Source organism: Bos javanicus, chromosome 12 (assembly GCF_032452875.1).
Source record: "Bos javanicus breed banteng chromosome 12, ARS-OSU_banteng_1.0, whole genome shotgun sequence".
Lineage (NCBI taxonomy): Eukaryota > Metazoa > Chordata > Mammalia > Artiodactyla > Bovidae > Bos > Bos javanicus.
Window position 1 is genome coordinate 84,404,183 of NC_083879.1, and position 19,332 is coordinate 84,423,514.

The 19,332-nt window shown below is 42.1% G+C and overlaps 1 protein-coding gene across 3 annotated transcripts in view; it reads left to right on the forward strand.

The window, feature by feature from the left end:
- MYO16 (myosin XVI) overlaps positions 1-19,332 on the forward strand; it is a 517,433-nt gene that overhangs the window by 234,185 nt on the left and 263,916 nt on the right. For all 3 annotated transcript variants that reach the window (XM_061435364.1, XM_061435363.1, XM_061435362.1), the window contains exon 10: positions 11,550-11,700. In XM_061435364.1, coding sequence (XP_061291348.1) covers positions 11,550-11,700 — 151 coding nt within the window. The remainder of the gene's footprint in view (positions 1-11,549; positions 11,701-19,332) is intronic.

Sequence of the window (19,332 nt, forward strand, 5' to 3'; positions counted from 1 at the left end):
TTGGGGGGGGCGGGTGTCAACAATAGCAATAAATTGAAACACTTTCCAAAAAATGTTTCATTCCACATTAAGCTTTGGTTAATTATTTTACTTCATTGATGCAGAATAACTCCAATTCCCTGTAATAATTTATGTAGCTATTTTCCTAAGATTAAAATCGGGAACTATCTACTTGGTCCATTACTTTAACCATCAAAATAACTGAATCACATTTGCCATTTCTCGACATTTGTTTCTATTAAGTTTTCTTCCCTTATGGGTCAAATGTATCTCAATATAGTCCATTTTATTTCTTCTCTTTAGTTTTCTAAAACTGCCTGAGTTATAATGGGCAATAATTGTTGCCTTCATTACTTTAATGATGTTCCTCTTTCAATTTTCAGAAATAGAATCCCAGTTCCTCCAGGCACACTTGCTCTGCATGAAATGCCTTTTATGTTTATAGAAATAAGTAAGTCTTGAATAAATCTAGTCGAGTTCAGAAATTGGGTGTGTGCTGGTGTAGTCCCATCTAATTTCTTCCACAGTTGAGTTAAATTTACCTCTCCTGCATTAATCTAAAGTACCCTTGGCTGGTAGCTCTTTCATTTTCTTGATGTTTATGGAGGCTGCCTTACCAAAAGCCTTCTTTTAGAAAGTAAATTATTTAATCCTATTTTTTCTTTCTCACTGATAAATGTCTAGCCATAATTTTTTTTGTAATCAGAATACTTTTTCATTGAAGAAAATATGGAGAGTGTAGAATGATATATATAAATATGAAATGGTATGGACCTAACAGAAGCAGAAGATATTAAGAAGAGGTGGCAAGAATACACAGAAGAACTGTACAAAAAAGATCTCCATGACCCAGATAATCACGATGGTGTGGTCACTGACCTAGAGCCAGACAGCCTGGAATCTGAAGTCAAGTGGGCCTTAGAAAGCATCACTACGAACAAAGCTAGTGGAGGTGATGGAATTCCAGTTGAGCTATTCCAAATCCTGAAAGATGATGCTGTGAAAGTGCTGCACTCAATATGCCAGCAAATTTGGAAAACTCAGCAGTGGCCACAGGACTGGAAAAGGTCAGTTTTCATTCCAATCCCAAAGAAATGCAATGCTAAAGAATGCTCAAACTACCGCACAATTGCACTCATCTCACACGCTAGTAAAGTAATGCTCAAAATTCTCCAAGCCAGGCTTCAGCAATGTGTGAACCGTGAACTTCCTGATGTTCAAGCTCGTTTTAGAAAAGGCAGAGGAACCAGAGATCAAATTGCCAACATCCGCTGGATCATAGAAAAAGCAAGAGAGTTCCAGAAAAACATCTACTTCTGCTTTATTGACTATGCCAAAGCCTTTGACTGTGTGGATCACAATCAACTGTGGAAAATTCTGAAAGAAATGGGAATACCAGACCACCTGATCTGCCTCTTGAGAAATCTGTATGCAGGTCAGGAAGCAACAGTTAGAACTGGACATGGAACAACAGACTGGTTCCAAATGGGAAAAGGAGTTTGTCAAGGCTGTATATTGTCACCCTGCTTATTTAACTTATATGCAGAGCACATCATGAGAACTGCTGGACTGGAAGACACACAAGCTGGAATCAAGATTGCAGGGAGAAATATCAGTAACCTCAGATATGCAGATGACACCACCCTTATGGCAGAAAGTGAAGAGGAACTCAAAAGCCTCTTGATGAAAGTGAAAGAGGAGAGTGAAAAAGTTGGCTTAAAGCTCAACATTCAGAAAACAAAGATCATGGCATCCGGTCCCACCACTTCATGGGAAATAGATGGGCAAACAGTGGAAACAGTGTCAGACTTTATTTTTCTGGGCTCCAAAATCACTACAGATGGTGACTGCAGCCATGAGCTTAAAAGACGCTTACTCCTTGGAAGGAAAGTTATGACCAACCTAGATAGCATATTCAAAAGCAGAGACATTACTTTGCCAACAAAGGTTCATCTAGTTAAGGCTATGGTTTTTCCTGTGGTCATGTGTGGATGTGAGAGTTCGACTGTGAAGAAGGCTGAGCACCGAAGAATTGATGCTTTTGAACTGTGGTGTTGGAGAAGACTCTTGAGAGTCCCTTGGACTGCAAAGAGATCCAACCAGTCCATTCTGAAGGAGATCAGCCCTGGGATTTCTTTGGAAGGAATGATGCTAAAGCTGAAACTCCAGTACTATGGCCACCTCATTAGAAGAGTTGACTCATTGAAAAAGACTCCGATGCTGAGAGGGATTCGGGGAAGTAGGAGAAGGGGACGACAGAGGATGAGATTGCTGGATGGCATCATTGACTCGATGGACGTGAGTCTCAGTGATCTCCGGGAGTTGGTGATGGACAGGGAGGCCTGGCGTGCTGCGATTCATGGGTCGCAAAGAGTCAGACACGACTGAGCAACTGATCTGATCTGATCTGATGACAGTAATCTCTTGTTAGCATCAAAGAAAAAGTGCACCAGCAAAGTCAGTAAATAATTCAAGAGGGTGGCAGACTCACTGGATAAGGAAATGGCAAATCCATTCCATATTCTCTCCTGGGAAATCCCATGGATAGAGGAGCCTGGCGAGCTGCAGTCTAGGGGGTCACAAAGAGTGGTACACGATTGAGTGGCTGAGTGCACACATGCATAGCAGTCGGGAAGAGAGATTGAGAGTAAGGGCCAGAAAGCTTGTTAGTGCCGGGCTTAGAGGAAAAGTGCTGGTGAAGTTAACCAGAACTGGTCGGAGTGATGAGGCAGGAGTTTGCTCGCTGGTGTTTATGGAAGTCAGGCTCCTGCCGTCTGGCAGTGACAGGGAGGCCAGGGGCCATCTGTCATGATGATTGCATCTTGGAAGGGTGGCTGTCAGTTCCTGCAGACAGAACCCCTGGGTTGTAAGCCTGGGCGTGCGTGGGTGCTAAGTCGCTTCAGTCGTGTCTGACTCTTTGTGACTCTATGGACTGTAGACTGCCAGGCTCCTCTTTCCATGGGATTCTCCAGGCAAGAATACTGGAGTGGGCTGCCATGCCCTCCTCCAGGGGATCTTTACTGGGGAAGCCATTCTTCCTAGGGACTGAGCCCTGTCTTTTACATCTCCTGCATTGGCAGGCAGGTTCTTTACCACTGGAGCCACCTGGGAAGCCCTTGGAAGCCTAGGAGGGATTTACATCTCAAAGGCAGGCAGAGAAAAAAAAATCATAATCTTAAGATCTTTAAAGTAATTTCTCTAAGAAGTGAAGGGTCAGGGGTCCAGAGCAGGGAGATGCTCCGTTGGAATGAGAGGAATGTTACTGCCTTCTTCAGCATGAGTCTATCTTTTTGATGCAAACTGCTATTCACTGGGCATATTTCTTCATATGCTTTATATGTTTCTTGTTTATGAAGCTGAATTCTTCTTTCTATATAATTGCAACTTATTTTTTAAATTAATCTTATATCAAATATTTTGCCATAATTTATAAAGGTTTAATGAGCATTAAAATACCCATGATTATTTTAAGAGTCTTCCTTTTTCTAAAAGAATAGAATTTTAATGTATGTTTATATTCTACAAATGGATAATCAGTGAAAAGCTAAATATATAGACATTAACAGGAGGATGCTATTGTTAACCACAGTGATTATGGATTAAACATGTTCTGTTTAAGAACTAGAATAGAAACCTGAAGAAAAATTGCTCCATAGATGTCAAAACATTAACACATGCCGTGAACCTAAGTACATGGTTTTCACTTCCTTACAGAAAATATCTGCCTGACTAATTAATATGCTGTCTATCAGCCCAACCAAATCATTCCAAGGCATTATTCTCACACGAATGAGGGTGTTCGTAACTAGCTGCTCATAATTATTGTTGGTAGTAAGTCATAGGGTTTATAACCTGTGATCTTATTGAGTGTATACAGATATTTTAAAACGCAGGTGAGTGTGTTAACATTATTGAATATTTGGACTTGAAATACATTTAGATATTGTAATTCCTGCATTTGGCAAAGGTGGAACTGAGGCTCAGGGATGGTCTTAGAAGGTCAGGTAGAAACCAAACTGAGGCCCGGACTGACGTAGAATGAGGTCACTATACTATTCCTGGAGCAGTCTTCTTTTCAAGTGTACCTTTCAAAGAGCCTTCTGTTAACACTGCGATTAGATTTGGGATGTGAAAGAAGTATTTCAGCTGTTTCAGTAAACTCACCAGTTCTTCCTTTTGTACGCGTGCATGCTCAGTGGCTTCAGTCATGCCCAACTCTTTGTGACACTGTGTACTGTAGCCTGTCAGGCTTCTCTGTCCATGAGATTCTCTAGGCAGCCATACTGGACTGAATTGCCATGCCCTCCTCCAGGGGAGCTTCCCAACTCAGGAATCACACCCACATCTCCTCTCCTGCATCTCCTGCATTACAGGCAGATTCTTTACCACTGAGCCACGGGGGAAGCCCCATCTTCCGTTTCAGTCACTTCAGTTCAGTCGTTCACTTGTGTCCGACTGTTTGCGACCCCATGGACTGCTGCAAACCGAGCCTCCCTGTCCATCACCAACTCCCAGAGTTTACTGAAACTCAGGTCCTTTGAGTCCGGGATGCCATCCAACCATCTCATCCTCTGTCGTCCCCTTCTCCTCCTGCCTTGAATCTTTCCAGCATCAGGGTCTTTTCCAATGAATCAGCTCTTTGCAGCAGGTGGCCAAAACACTGGAGTTTCAGCTTCGGCATCAGTCCTTCCAATGAATATTCAGGACTGATTTCCTTTAGGATGGACTGGTTGGATCTCCTTGCAGTCCAAGGGACTCTCAAGAGTTTTCTCCAACACCACAGTTTAAAAGCATCAGTTCTTCAGCGCTCAGCTTTCTTTATAGTCCAACTCTCACATCCATACATGACTACTGGAAAAACCATAGCTTTGACTAGATGTACCTTTGCTGGCAAAGTAATGTCTCTGCTTTTTAATATGCTGTCTGCTTTGGTCATAACTTTTCTTTGAAGGAACAAGAATCTTTTAATTTCATGGCTGCAGTCACCATCTGCAGTGATTTTGGAGACCCCCCCAAAATAAAATCTCTGAATGTTTCCATTGTTTCCCCATCTATTTGCCATGAAGTGATGGGACCAGATGACATGATTTTAGTTTTCTGAATGTTGAGCTTTAAGCCAACTTTTGCAGTCTCCTCTTTCACTTTCATCAAGAGGCTCTTTAGTTCTTCTTTGCTTTCTGCCATAAGGGTGGTGTCATCTGCACATCTGAGGCTGTTGATACTTCTCCCAGCAATCTTGATTCCAGCTTGTGCTTCTTCCAGCCCAGCACTTTTCATGATGTGCTCTGCATATAGGTTAAATAAGCAGGGTGACAATATGCAGCCTTTTTCCTATTTGGAACTAGTCTGTTGTTCTATGTGGACGTGGAGCAGTTCTAACTGTTACTTCCTGACCTGCATACAGATTTCTCAAGAGGCAGGTCAGGTGGTCTGGTATTCCCACCTCTTGAAGAATTTTCCACAGTTGATTGTGATCCACACAGTCAAAGGCTTTGGCATAGTCAATAAAGCAGAAGTAGATGTTTTTCTGGAACTCTCTTGCTTTTTCAGTGATCCAGCAGATGTTGGCAATTTCATCTCTGGATCCCCTGCCTTTTCTAAAACCAGCTTGAACATCTGGAAGATCATGGTTCACATACTGTTGCAACCTGGCTTGGAGAATTTTGAGCATTACTTTGCTAGCGTGTGAGATGAGTGCAATTGTGTGATAGTTTGAGCATTCTTTGGCATTGCCTTTCTTTGGGATTGGAATGAAAACTGACCTTTTCCAGTCCTATGGCCACTGCTGAGTTTTCCAAATTTGCTGGCATATTGAGTGCAGCACTTTCACAGCATCATCTTTTAGAATTTGAAAGAGCTCAACTGGAATTCCATCACCTCCACTAGCTTTGTTCATAGTGATGCTTTCTAAGGCCCACTTGACTTCACATTCCAGGATGTCTGGCTCTAGGTTTGTAATCACACCATCTTAATTATCTGGGTCATGAAGATCTTTTTTGTTTAGTTCTTCTATGTATTCTTGCCACCTCTTCTTAATATCTTCTGCTTCTGTTAGGTCCATACCATTTCTGTCCTTCTTCCTTTTAGAAATCCTTTAGATTTGGTTTTACATTTTTATAAACTATCATTCTAGTTTCTACCTTGACTAATCTAACTATTGGTTTATTAATTACTTCGTACTCAAAAGGTTCAGTATACGCAAAAACTCTCTTTACTTTTCATTGTTTTTTTTTTTAATTTCTTGGCAATGCAGAAAAGGGAGACAGTGAGTATAAAGGGAGATAAGGAAGGAAGTATTTGGGGAGATAAATGAATGAAAACATTTGTCTTACATCAGCACAGACACCTGCACATGAGTGTGTGTAGAGGCTCCGTTCATAATTGACAAAAACTGGACAATCCCAAAGCTTTGAAGGTCAGCCAAAGTGCAGTGCTTCCTACAGGAGGACGCTGCTCAGTGATAAAACATGAAAAACTTGGTATGTGCAGCGGCTTGAGTGAATCTCAAAGACATTAAGTAAACAAAGCAAGGCACAAAATGCTACATGCTCTGTAATTCCTCCCATATGTCATTTTAGAAAATGGGAAACAATTACCCATGCTTACAAGGATCAAACCAGTCCATCCTAAAGGAACTCAACCCTGAATATTCACTGGAAGTACTGATGCTGAAGCTCCAATACTTTGGCCACCTGATGCGAAGAGCCAACTCATTCCCAAAGTCCCTGATGCTGGGAAAGATTGAGGGCAAGAGGAGAAGGGACCAGCAGAGGATAAGACGGTTAGATAGCATCACTGATGCAGTGGACATGAATTTGAGCAAACTCCGGGGGATAGAGGAGGTCAGAAGAGCCTGGCATGCTGCAGTTCATGGGATTGCAAAGAGTCGGACTCGACTTTGCAACTGAAAAACACCACCACCACAGGGCATGGGTTTGTGGAGGTTGATGACTTTACAGCCGTGTGCAAAGAGCCATTTGGGAGCGATGAATATCCTAAGTGTTGCTGGTTACATGGGTTATATGAGTGTGTGTGTGTCTATATATCTAACCAACTATATATAACTATATATATGTAGACAAAACTCATTGAACTGTTTATCTACAGAGTGAATTTTGCTATTTGGAAATCCTCCTTAAAACTAAAACTTTCTAAAACAACAAAATGCATTATGCTTTAATTAGAATCACAACTACGACTGTAAAATTCATGAAATAATTATATTTATATATGTTGCATTTGATTAAATATGTATTTCTGCTTTATAGTCACAATTAGGGAAGTACATTTTTAAATTTTACTATACTAAAATGTTACAAATTAAGCATTCAGATTGTGTTTATATTTTATGAACTTAGCTCTCTTAGCCTAGCCCCAGGTAAATAGCAGGGACGGATCACAGCTCCAACCATCAACAGAAAATTGGATTAAAGATTTACTGAGCATGGCCCCGCCCATCCGAATAAGACCCAGTTTCCCCCTCAGTCAGGCTATCCCATGAGGAAGCTTCCATAAGCTTATCTTTCTCCATCAGAGGGCAGACAGTCTGAAAACCACAGTCACAGAAAACTAACCAATCTAATCACATGGACCACAGCCTTCTCTAACTCAGTGAAACTATGAGCAGTGCCATGTAGAGCCACCCAAGATGGGTGGGTCATGGTGGAGAGTTCTGACGAAACGTGGTCCACTGGAGAAGGGAATGGCAAACCACTTCAGTATTCTTGCCTTGAGAAACCCATGAACAGTATGAAAAGACAAAAAGATAGGATACTGAAAGAGGAACTCCCCAGGTCAGTAGGTGCCCAATATGCTACTGTAGATCAGTGGAGAAACAAATCCAGAAAGAATGAAGAAACGGAGCCAAAGCAAAAACAACACCCAGTTGTGGATGTGACTGGTGATGGAAGCAAGGTCTGATGCTATAAAGAGCAATATTCCATAGGAATCTGGAATGTTAGGACCATGAATCAATGCAAATTGGAAGTGGTCAAACAGGAGATGAAAAGAGTGAACGTCAACATTCTAGGAATCAGCGAACTAAGATGGACTGGAATGGGTGAATTTAACTCAGATGACAATTATATCTACTATTGTGGGGAGGAATCCCTTAGAAGAAATGGAGTAGCCATCATAGTCAACAAAAAGTCTGAAATGCAGTACTTGGATGCAGTCTCAAAAATGACAGAATGATCTGTTTCCAAGCAAACCATTCAGTGTCATGGTAATCCAAGTCTATGTCCCAACCAGTAATGCTGAAGAAGCTGAAGTTGAATGGTTCTATGAAGACCTACAAGACCTTCTAGAACTAACACCCAAGAAAGATGTCCGTTTCATTATAGAGAACTGGAATGGAAAAGTAGAAAGTCAAGAAACACCTGGGGTAACAGGTAAATTTGGCCTTGGAGTACAGAATGAAGCAGGGCAAAGACTAATAGAGTTTTGACAAGAGTAAGCACTGGTCACAGCAAACACCCTCTTCCAACAACACAAGAGAAGACTCTACACATGGACATCACCAGATGGTCAACACAGAAATCAGATTGATTACATTCTTTGCAGCCAAAGCTGGAGAAGCTCTATACTGTTAGCAAAAACAAGACCAGGAGCTGACTGTGGCTCAGATCATGAGCTCCTTATTGCCAAATTCAGACTTAAATTGAAGAAAGTAGGGAAAACCACTAGACCATTCAGGTATGACCTAAGTCAAATCCCTAACGATTATACAGTGGAAGTGAAAAATAGATTTAAGGGACTAGATCTGATAGAGTGCCTGAAGAACTATGGATGGAGGTTCATGATACTATACAGGAGACAGGGAGCAAGGCCATTCCCAAGGGAAAGAAATGCAAAAAGGCAAAATAGCTGTCTGAGGAGGCCTTACAAATAGCTGTGAAAAGAAGTGAAGCAAAAAGCAAAGGAGAAAAGGAAAGATAGATCCATCTGAATGCAGAGTTCCAAATAATAGCAAGGAGAGATAAGAAAGCCTTTCTCAGTGATCAGTACAAAGAAATGGAGGAAAACAATGGAATGGGAAAGACTAGAGATCTCTTCAAGAAAATTAGAGATACCAAGGTAACATTTCATGCAAAGATGGGCTCAATAAAGGACAGAAATAGTATGGACCTAACAGAAGCAGAAGATATTAAGAAGAGGTGGCAAGAATACACAGAAGAACTATACAAAAAAGATCTTCATGACCCAGATAATCAAGATGGTGTGATCATTGACCTAGAGCCAGACATCCTGGAATGCAAAGTCAAGTGGGCCTTATGAAGCATCACTACAAACAAAACTAGTAGAGGCGATGGAATTCCAGTTGAGCTCTTCCAAATCCTAAAAGATGGTGCCATAAAAGTGCTGAATTCAATATGCCAGCAAATTTGGAAAACTCAGCAGTGACCACAGGGCTGGAAAAGGTCAGTTTTCATTCCAATCCCAAAGAAAGGCAATGCCAAAGAATGCTCAAACTACCGCACAATTACACTCATCTCACACGCTAGTAAAGTAATGCTCAAAATCCTCCAAGCCAGGCTTCAACAATACGTGAGCCTTGAACTTCCAGATGTTCAAGCTGGTTTTAGAAAAGGTAGAGGAACCAGAGATCAAATTGCCAACATTTACTGGATCATTGAAAAAGCAAGAGAATTCCAGAAAAACATCTACTTCTGCTTTATTGACTATGCCAAAGCCTTTGACTGTGTGGATTACAACTAACTGTGGAAAATTCTGAAAGAGATGGGAATACCAGACCACCTGGTATTCCCTCACCTGCCTGCTGAGAGGTCTGTGTGCAGGTCCGGAAGCAGCAGTTAGAACTGGACATGAAACAACAGACTGTTCCAAATAGGAAAAGGTGTACGTCAAGGCTGTATATTGTCACCCTGCTTATTTAGCTTATAGGCAGAGTACATCATGAGAAATGCTGGGCTGGATGAAGCACAAGCTGGAATCAAGATTGCTGGCAGAAATATCAATAACCTCAGATATGCAGATAACACCACCTTGTGGCAAAAAGTGAAGAGGAACTAAAGAGCCTCTTGATGAAAGTGAAAGAGGAGAGTGCCAAAGTTGGGTTAAAGCTCTACATTCAGAATATTAAGATCATGGCATCTGGTCCCATCACTTCATGGCAAATAGATGGGGGAAACAGTGGCTGACTTTATTTTTTCTGGGCTCCAAAATCACTGTAGATGGTGATTGCAGCCATGAAATTAAAAGACACTTGCTCCTTGAAAGGAAAGTTATGACCAACCTATACAGCTTATTAAAAAGCAGAGATATTACTTTGCCAACAAAGGTCCGTCTAGTCAAAGCTATGATTTTTCCAGTAGTCATGTATGGATGTGAGAGTTGGAGGATAAAGATGAGCACTGGAGAATTGATGCTTTTGAACTGTAGTGTTGGAGAAGACTCTTGAGAGTTCCTTGAACTGCAAGGAGATCCAACCAGTCCTTCCTAAAGGAGATCAGTCCTGAATATTCATTGGAAGAACTGATGCTGAAACTGAAACTCCAATACTTTGGCTAGCTAATGCCAAGATCTGACTCATTGGAAAAGACTCTAATGCTGGCAAGGATTGAAAGTGGGAGGAGATGGAGATGACAGAGGATGAGATGGTTGGATGGCATCAAGGACTCAATGGACATGAGTTTGAGTAAACTTCGGGAGTCGGTGATGGACAGGGAGGCCTGGCATGCTGCAGTCCATGGGGTCGCAAAGAGTTGGGCATGACTGAGTGACTCAACTGAACTGACCAAACTGAGCCGTTTTGGCATGAAGTCAACGGAAGAACAACAACAAAATGATACAGGTTTTATTTATTTACTTTTCCCTAAATTGAATGGTAAAGAACTAATAGAACTTGTTTATCACAATGCAGCCCTTTATTGCGTCATTCAGTTTTAATTCCCCTGTTAACATTTCATCACAAACTATTTTAACTGTTTCCCATGATTCTTTCAAGCTTTCCTGATGACTCAGACAGTAAAGAATCTGCCTGCAATATGAAAAACCTGGGCTCGATCCCTGGGTTGAGAAGATCCCCTGGAGGAGGGAACAGCTACCCGCTCCAGTATTCTGGCCTGGAGAATTCCGTAGACTGTATAGTTCACGGGGTCACAAAGAGTCAAATACAACTGAGCCCCTTTCACATGATTCTATAATATATTTTTAATCCTATAATTTAATCAACTGTAGAATGTTGCTTTCACTTGTTTGTAGTTCATTTTCACATTTAGATATTTTGCTTAGTTCAGTCACGAGTTTCAACCTTAGCTTTTAAAGTGCCCATTGGTCGTCTGTTAAGGCCTATGTACTGTACATTCATAACCATTTTCTTCTCCAGTTGAAATAAGTATATGTTTCTCTTGGAAGTAAAGTTGAAAGAAATTTGGAGCTGATTGAAAAGCTTCAAGTTTCTCACGGATTTTCCCTGCAGTGTTGAGAGTGTTTCTTGGGTGAACCAGACTGAGCTGTTTGGTCATGGTAGTTTTTGATTGAGGTGGCAACTTTAGGAGACTAATTATAGCATGGATTCTTTCCTACAGCAGTCCCCTGGTATTGCCAATCGCCAAGCAAGACAGCCTGTTGGAAAAAGACATTATGTTCAAAGATGCAACAAAAGGTCTCTGCAAACGACAGTCTCAGGACAGCACAGTGGAGAACGCCCCCATGCACGGCCCCGCCAAGCCTGAGCAGGTAATCACACCCTCCTGCGTGTCCGCCACGGCTGCAGCTACGAGTTCATGCCTTAGGGCCAACTTTTCAGAAGCAAGCTCCCACTAATTTCCATTCAAAGAAAAATTAATAAGTGCATATGTTAATATTTTGTGAAATGCCCATATTGTTATGGTATTATACTGACCATTAACAAAAATTGCTGTTGTATTTCACAAGGATTTGAATTTTATAATCTTGACTTAACCAGGAATGGACATTCAGCTAATACGCTAAATTTCTGAATATTTTCAGTTATGGCATTAGTCATCATTTTGATTATTATGCAGACTGTGTTTTTTGTTTCTTACAAATATCAAATATTTTACCTAACAATGAAAAAAGGCAAGTCAGTCACTGGGTCACTTGTTAAATGCAATTGTGTTGGTGTGTTGTGTGTGTGTGTTGGTGTATTGTTTGTGTGTGTGTGTGTGTGTGTGTGTGTGTTTGTCCCAATGTCAAAAAGATGGGAGATTACTTTGAGGAACTTAATAGATATTAGTGTATTTGTTTGTCAATTCCACAGAAATAAATGACAGTTTTACATTTCATGTTTTATAAATGACAGAGCATTTTTATAAATGTCAGAGTAATCTCTGAAAGTGTTTTGTTTTTCTACTGTGTCTAATTTCAATGTTTTAAAGACAGTTTGTTGAGGTTTTCTCAAGAACCTCTACTTTTAGTTTCATTCATTTTTGTTATTTTAAAATAACAAATTCAGTTTTGTAATTTTGAAATATCTTCAAATTTTAGTGGGTGTAGTCACCAGCTTAGGCTTCCAGAATAATATACAACACACCACGTGCCTTAAACACCAGAAAGCTTCTTTCTTGCGGTTCTGGAGACTGGAAGCTCAGTGTCAGGGTGCTGGCTGACTCATTTCTGGTGAAGGTCTTCTTTCTGACTTGCAGACAACTGCTTTCTCCCTGTGTCCTCACATGGTAGAGAGAGAGAATAAACAGCCTTTTTGGTGTCTCCTTTAAGGACACCAATCCTATAGGTTCAGGTCCCCACCCTTTTGACCTCACTTAACCTTTATAATTTCATGGCTGCAATCACCATCTGCAGTGATTTTGGAGCCCCAAAAAATAAAGTCTGACACTGTTTCCACTGTTTCCCCATCTATTTCCCATGAAAGGATGGGACCAGATGCCATGATCTTAGTTTTCTGAATGTTGAGCTTTAAGCCAACTTTTTCACTCTCCTCTTATACTTTCATCAAGAGGCTTTTTAGTAGTCATGTATGGATGTGAGAGTTGGACTGTGAAGAAAGCTGAGCACTGAAGAATTGATGCTTTTGAACTGTGGTGTTGGAGAAGACTCCTGAGAGTCCCTTGGACTGCAAGGAGATCCAACCAGTCCATTCTGAAGGAGATCAGTCCTGGGTGTTCTTTGGAAGGACTCATGCTAAAGCTGAAACTCCAGTACTTTGGCCACCTCATGTGAAGAGTTGACTCATTGGAAAAGACTCTATGCTGGGAGGGATTGGGGGCAGGAGGAGAAGGGGACGACAGACGATGGGATGGCAGGATGGCATCACCGACTCAATGGACGTGAGTTTGAGAGAACTCTGGGAGTTGGTGATGGACAGGGAGGCCTAGCGTGCTGCAATTCATGAAGTCATAAAGAGACGGACATGACTGAGCGACTGAACTGAACTGAACTGAACCTTTATAACCTCCTAAAGGCCCTATAGGGCTTCCTTGGTGGCTCAGTGGTGAAGAATCTGCCTGTGGTGCAAGAGACATGGTTTGATCCCTGGATTGGGAAGTTCTCCTGCAAAAGGAAATGGCAACCCACTCCAATATTCTTGCCTGGGAAATCCCACGGAGAGGAGTCCCATGGACTGTAGGAGCCCTACGTCCATGGGGTTGCAAGGAATTGGACATGACTTAGGGCCTTTTCTTGTTCTTAATCACTATCTCCAAACAGTGTCATATGCTGGCTAGAGCCTCAGCATGTGAATTTGGAGGAGGGGAACCATTCAGTCCACAGTGACAGGCAAATTGAGTGTTAGGTGAAGTTTAAGACAAAGCTTTTTCTTAACAGTTTTAAAGATCCTATGAGCATTCTGTAGCCTTAAATACATATTCTTAAGTGACAGAGGCTGGTCTGAAAAGGCTATATACTGTATGATTATACTGTTTGACATTCAAGAAAAGATCAAACTATTGAGACACTGGGAGAAGGCAATGGCACCCCACTCCAGTACTCTTGCCTGGAAAATCCCATGGATGGAGGAGCCTGGTAGGCTGCAGTCCATGGGGTCGCTAAGAGTTGGACACGACTGAAGTGACTTAGTAGCAGCAGCAGCAGCATTGAGACACTAAAAACATTAGAGGTTGCCAGGGATCAGGGCGGGGGGAATACATAGGAGGAGAAGGGAGTCTTTAGGGCAGTGGAGCTTCTCTCTGTATGACCCTGTCATACCTGATAGATAGATACCTGATGTAACACGTATGTCCAAATCCAGAGAACATGTAACACCAAGAGTGGCCTTGATGAAAGGATGTAAGAGTGGCCAGGCTGTAAGGATCCGGCCTCACATCCTGATCCTTGATGTGAACCGTGAGCCTTGGATAATGATGACGTTTCAGTGGAGGTTTGTGATGGTAACAGAAGAGCCACACTGGAGAGGGATATTGATAATAGGGAAGGCTATCCAGGAGAGGGCTGGGGTATATGAGAAATTCTGTCCCTTCCTGTCAGTTTTGCTGTGAACCTAAAGCAGCTCTAAGACATAAAATCTGAAAATAATGAAAAGACATTAGCAGCATAATGTCAAATGTGATCCTTGCGGAAAACCTTTTCAATTTTTTCCTGTAAGCTCTTTATAAATGTGTCACAGGCATTGAAAGCAACTGTCATCGTGTTGTGTTGATCTGGTATTAAACTAGGAGAAATTAGTGTTCAGGTTTCATGTGCTTACGTTATCTATGGAATCAGTTCAGTCAGTTCAGTCGCTCAGTCATGTCTGACTCTTTGCGACCCATGAATCACGGCACACCAGGCCTCCCTGTCCATCACCAACTCCCAGAGTTTACCCAAACTCATGTCCGTTGAGTTGGTTATGCCATCCAACCATTTCATCCTCTGTCTTCCCCTTCTCCTCCTGCCCTCAATCTTTCCCAGCATCAGGGTCTTTTCCAATGAGTCAGTTCTTCACATCAGGTGGCCAAAGTACTGGAGTTTCAGCTTCAGCATCAGTCCTTCCAATGAACATTCAGGACTGATTTTCTCCAGGATTGACTGGGTGGATATTCACTCGTATCTCCCACTATGAGCATCACGCCATCATCGTCATCGTTCATTCTTGGTCTCAAGGTGCTTGGTTTCTTGGCAGGAATATCCATCAACTGGATTCTTCACCCACACTTCCCAGGAGGGCTTTAGAAAAGCCTTCTCAGAGCAATCAAGTTTTGATTCACGTTTTAAAGAGAAACATATCATATGTAATTCAAGTTGAACAAAATCCACAGCATCTCTCCTTCCAGATTTTTAGAAAATGTAGGTCTTATCAAATGATAACTACATAAATGGGACTTCCCAGGTGGCTCAGTGATAAAGAACCTGCCTGCCAAGCAGGAGACCTGAGTTTGATCCCTGGTTCAGGAAGATCCCCTGGAGGAGGATATGGCAATGCCCTCCAGTATTCTTGCCTGAGAAATCCCGTGGACAGAGGAGCCTGGCGGGCTACAGTCTGTGGGATCACAAACAGCAAGACACAACTTAGTGGAAACAACAGCAAACTACGTAAATGAATATTCAAGCCTTGATTTGAATGTTTTTTCCCTTGATTCTGATAGTGACCAAAATTCACATTAGCTTGATCATATCTCTGAGAATGTAGAGTTTTGTTTTTGTTTTTTAAGATGGTTAAAAATGTGCGGTATTTTCCTTCTCTTTCACTTTGTACTGCTCTTGCCTCCCATCCCTCCTCTCTCTGCCTGCCTGCTTCTGTGCTCTTTTTAGTCTCCTACCTGCTTGGCTTCTCCCTCTTCTCTTCTCTCTCCTTTCCTTTCATAGTATATTTATTTAAATTTGGCTCCAGCTTAAAATTCAGGTCATTTTATTCTGTTTAGTGAAGGTGCGTTTTCCTAGGGGTGAAGAGAGAGGAGAATGCAGTCATGCAGACTTGCTCTAGTTCGGGCCTGCTTTTGGAGCTCTGTGCTCTGGGAGCCCCTTAACCTCAGTAAGCCCTATCTGTAAAATGGGTATATAGTACTCACCTTACTTGCTTGTTTTGAAGATGACAAAGGCTAAGCTTGCAATATGACAGCACAGTTACCAAGCATGAATAAAAACTCTGTAAGACACAGTTACTGTTTTTATGATTGTTACTTGTATAGACTGACTGTAAGGTTTTGCCCCAGTAGCTTAGTCTTCTGTCCATTAATTTGTCTGCTCTTACTTCATGTAATTCCTCCTTTTTTTGCAGTGTAAGGATAGATTACTTTAAAAAAATAATAATACAAAATCGTACTTTAAGAGCTTACAAAAACACTTTCACATATATTATCTTAATTCTCAAAATTCATTTTCACTTCTCAACTGACACTCAAGTTCCGAATTGAGTATTTCAGCTGACCAAACAAACTCAAGATGCCTAGAATCACAAGTGTTTCTTTTACAGTTTCCGGTGCTCTTTGGGGAAAACACTGCAAGCTCCAGGTTTATTTCCCACAGCCGGACTGACCTAGGACAGTTCTACGCATGGGAGACAAAGCGTGTGTCCCACGGCTCCTTGTGCACAGAGGGCTTTTGAAGGTTGGCAGTGGTTCTCCTTCTGTACCAGCACCCAGGTACACAAAAGCGTAAATCCTCAGCAAACAAAGGACCTGATAAACCGCGGTCTCTAAGAAGCGGAATAAAAAGCAAGTGTGAAGTGTTAGTCGCTCAGGTGTGTCCCACTCTTTGTGAACCCACAGACTGTAGCCCGCCAGGCTCCTCTGTCCATGGAGTTCTCCAGGCAAGAATACTGGAGTGGGTTCCATCCCTTCTCCAGGGGATCTTCCTGACCCAGGGATGGAAACCAACCCTCCTGCATTGCAGGCAGATTCTTTACGGTCTGAGCCACCCCGGGGAGCTCTGATGCTTCTGCTGCTGCTAAGTCGCTTCAGTCGTGTCCGACTCTGTGCGACCCAATGGACGGCAGCCCACCAGGCTACCCCGTCCCTCGGATTCTCCAGGCAAGAACACTGGAGTGGGTTGCCATTTCCTACTCCAATGTATGAAAGTGAAAAGTGAAAGTGAAATCGCTCAGTTGTATCCGACTCTTTGCGACCCCATGGACTGCAGCCTACCAGGCTCCTCTGTCCATGGGATTTTCCAGGCAAGAGTACTGGAGTGGGGTGCCATTGCCTTCTCCGCTGGGGAGCTCTACAAAGCAGGAAATGCCAAACAGCTGAAGTTAAGAGTCTTTGCAGCTGAGCTCTCAGGGAAGCCCCCAGAAGCAGGTAACAGCAGTTACAGTGCTGTGCAGGCAGGCTGAGGGCTTCAGCTTTGGGGAGCATGGTATTTGGTCAGATCGTCACCCCTTTCCCTGGTAGGACCATCCCAGGCAGATCTTTTGTTCTTTTTTTTAATTTCCTCTTTCCTCTTCATTCATGCATCCTTGGTTCTTTCCTCCTAGACAACCTTTTCCTCAGGGTCTTCTTGTACTTATTCCATTTGTCAGAACTCCTCTTTGCCCACTGAAGTTCTGGTTCCTTGACATACACTGCTTATGTCCCATAGAGAGAAAACACCGTCAAACAAAAGAGAACAAAGCAATAAAGCTGACAGCACTCACAGCCCTGTTGACAAATAGGAAACAGGAAGGGGTGAATTCAGAGTATTTCCAAGATGTAAATTCCTTTTGGGTCTTAAAACATTTATCAAAACGCTTCTCTAATTTCTCCCTGACTTTCTATCCTGAATTATGTATGTTTTGTGTTTGAGATCTCTATTTTGGGAAATATACATGTATATAAAGTGTGCATGCTCAGTCGCTCAGTCATGTCTGACTCTTTGCGACCCCCATGGTCTGTAGCCCGCCAGGCTCCCCTGTCTATGGTATTTCCCGAGCAGAATGACTGGAGTGGGTAGCCATTTCCTTCTCCAGGGATGTATAAAGAGGAGAAAATATATGTGTGTACACATATATATCCTGGAGGAGGGCATGGCAACCTGATCCAGTATTATTGCTTGGAGAATCCCCATGGACAGAGGAGCCTGGTGGACTCCAGTCCATGGAGCTCGCCAAGAGTCAGATACAACAAAGCACAGCAGTGCGTATGGAAACGTGCATATCTTCATGAGAACCATGATGATCAATCCTAGTGAAGATGTTAATTTTTTTTTTTACATATTTATGCTGTCTCTGTTTTGACTGTAGTTGTAATTGTTCGGGAGACATTGGTAGCGTACACTAAGCCTTCCACTCTGAACATAAAAATATCCGCAGACATACTTCTTGTTTTTCTTTCTACTGGTTGTCAGCTGTCACAATGCTTTAGGAATCTTTATAAAGTATGTGTCCCTTGGGGAGCCTTGCTTAAGACTGATTATCAGAGCTTCATTCCTGATCAGTCTGGAATGCGACATGATAAATACAAGGAATTCTTCCCTTGATCTACCCGAAGACTGTATTTTCATGTTTCATCACGGCAAGCTGGCTGGGAAGTCTTCACATTTTTACCGTCAGCCTGGTACTTTCTCTCACCATGGAGCAGCTGTGACTGTGGATGAAAATCCTCAAGAATTCCAAGGAGATGCTGCAATAGCTCTTACAGGCTCGTTGGGACAAATGTGAAACTTCTGTTAGTGCTGTTCATGCTTTTTTATTTTTTTTCTAAACGTGCACTCAAATTTGCATTCTGCTCCTTAGACCAGTGACTGTAAGAGAATTTTATTATCTTAGTGTAAATCATTACTCCTAAAGGAAAAAAAAAATCCTGCTCTTGGTTTTTCTCTTTTATGGTCTCTTTGGAAGTTCAACATGTATGGTAACTTGCTAGAGGTGTTAGTCTGTGTCTATAAAACTAAACATTGTCCATTTCTGACTTGTAAATGATAGATTTTCATCTAATTAAATAATTCAAATTCATCTCTTTTTTTATTTGAAGTGTTTTCCAGTTTTTCAACTCTGTCACTCAACATTAAATTGAGTGGGAAAACAGTTTTTTCTCTCTTTCTTTCTGGCAGAATTACCTTAACCTCACCACTGCCTTAAGAGTAATGTAGGGCAGGATGAAAATTACAAGCCAAAATTCTAGAGTCTGTTGTGGAATTCCAGCATCCTCCTCCACATGTGCCGAAGCTGACGTTTGTGTACACTGCTTTCTTCCTATTTCAGTTTCCTGAAAAGAGTTTTCCTTTAGTTTTGGAAGCACTGCAAACGTGAGCGTTTTAATAGCTGGCCTTACAGAGGGCTCAGCGCAGTTCAGAGCTGTGTAAATTAGACAGACTTCAGGGTGTGGTGGATGCTGGGCCACATGAGGCGTGTGTGTGTTGGTGAGTGTGTGCGTGTCCATGTGCAGGCTGCGGGGCACAGGAACAGATTCTCCTCTGAATACATTGCTACGGTTGGTGAGTTTTTTTTGCTCCTTTTAAGTGAACCGTATCATCTTTTAA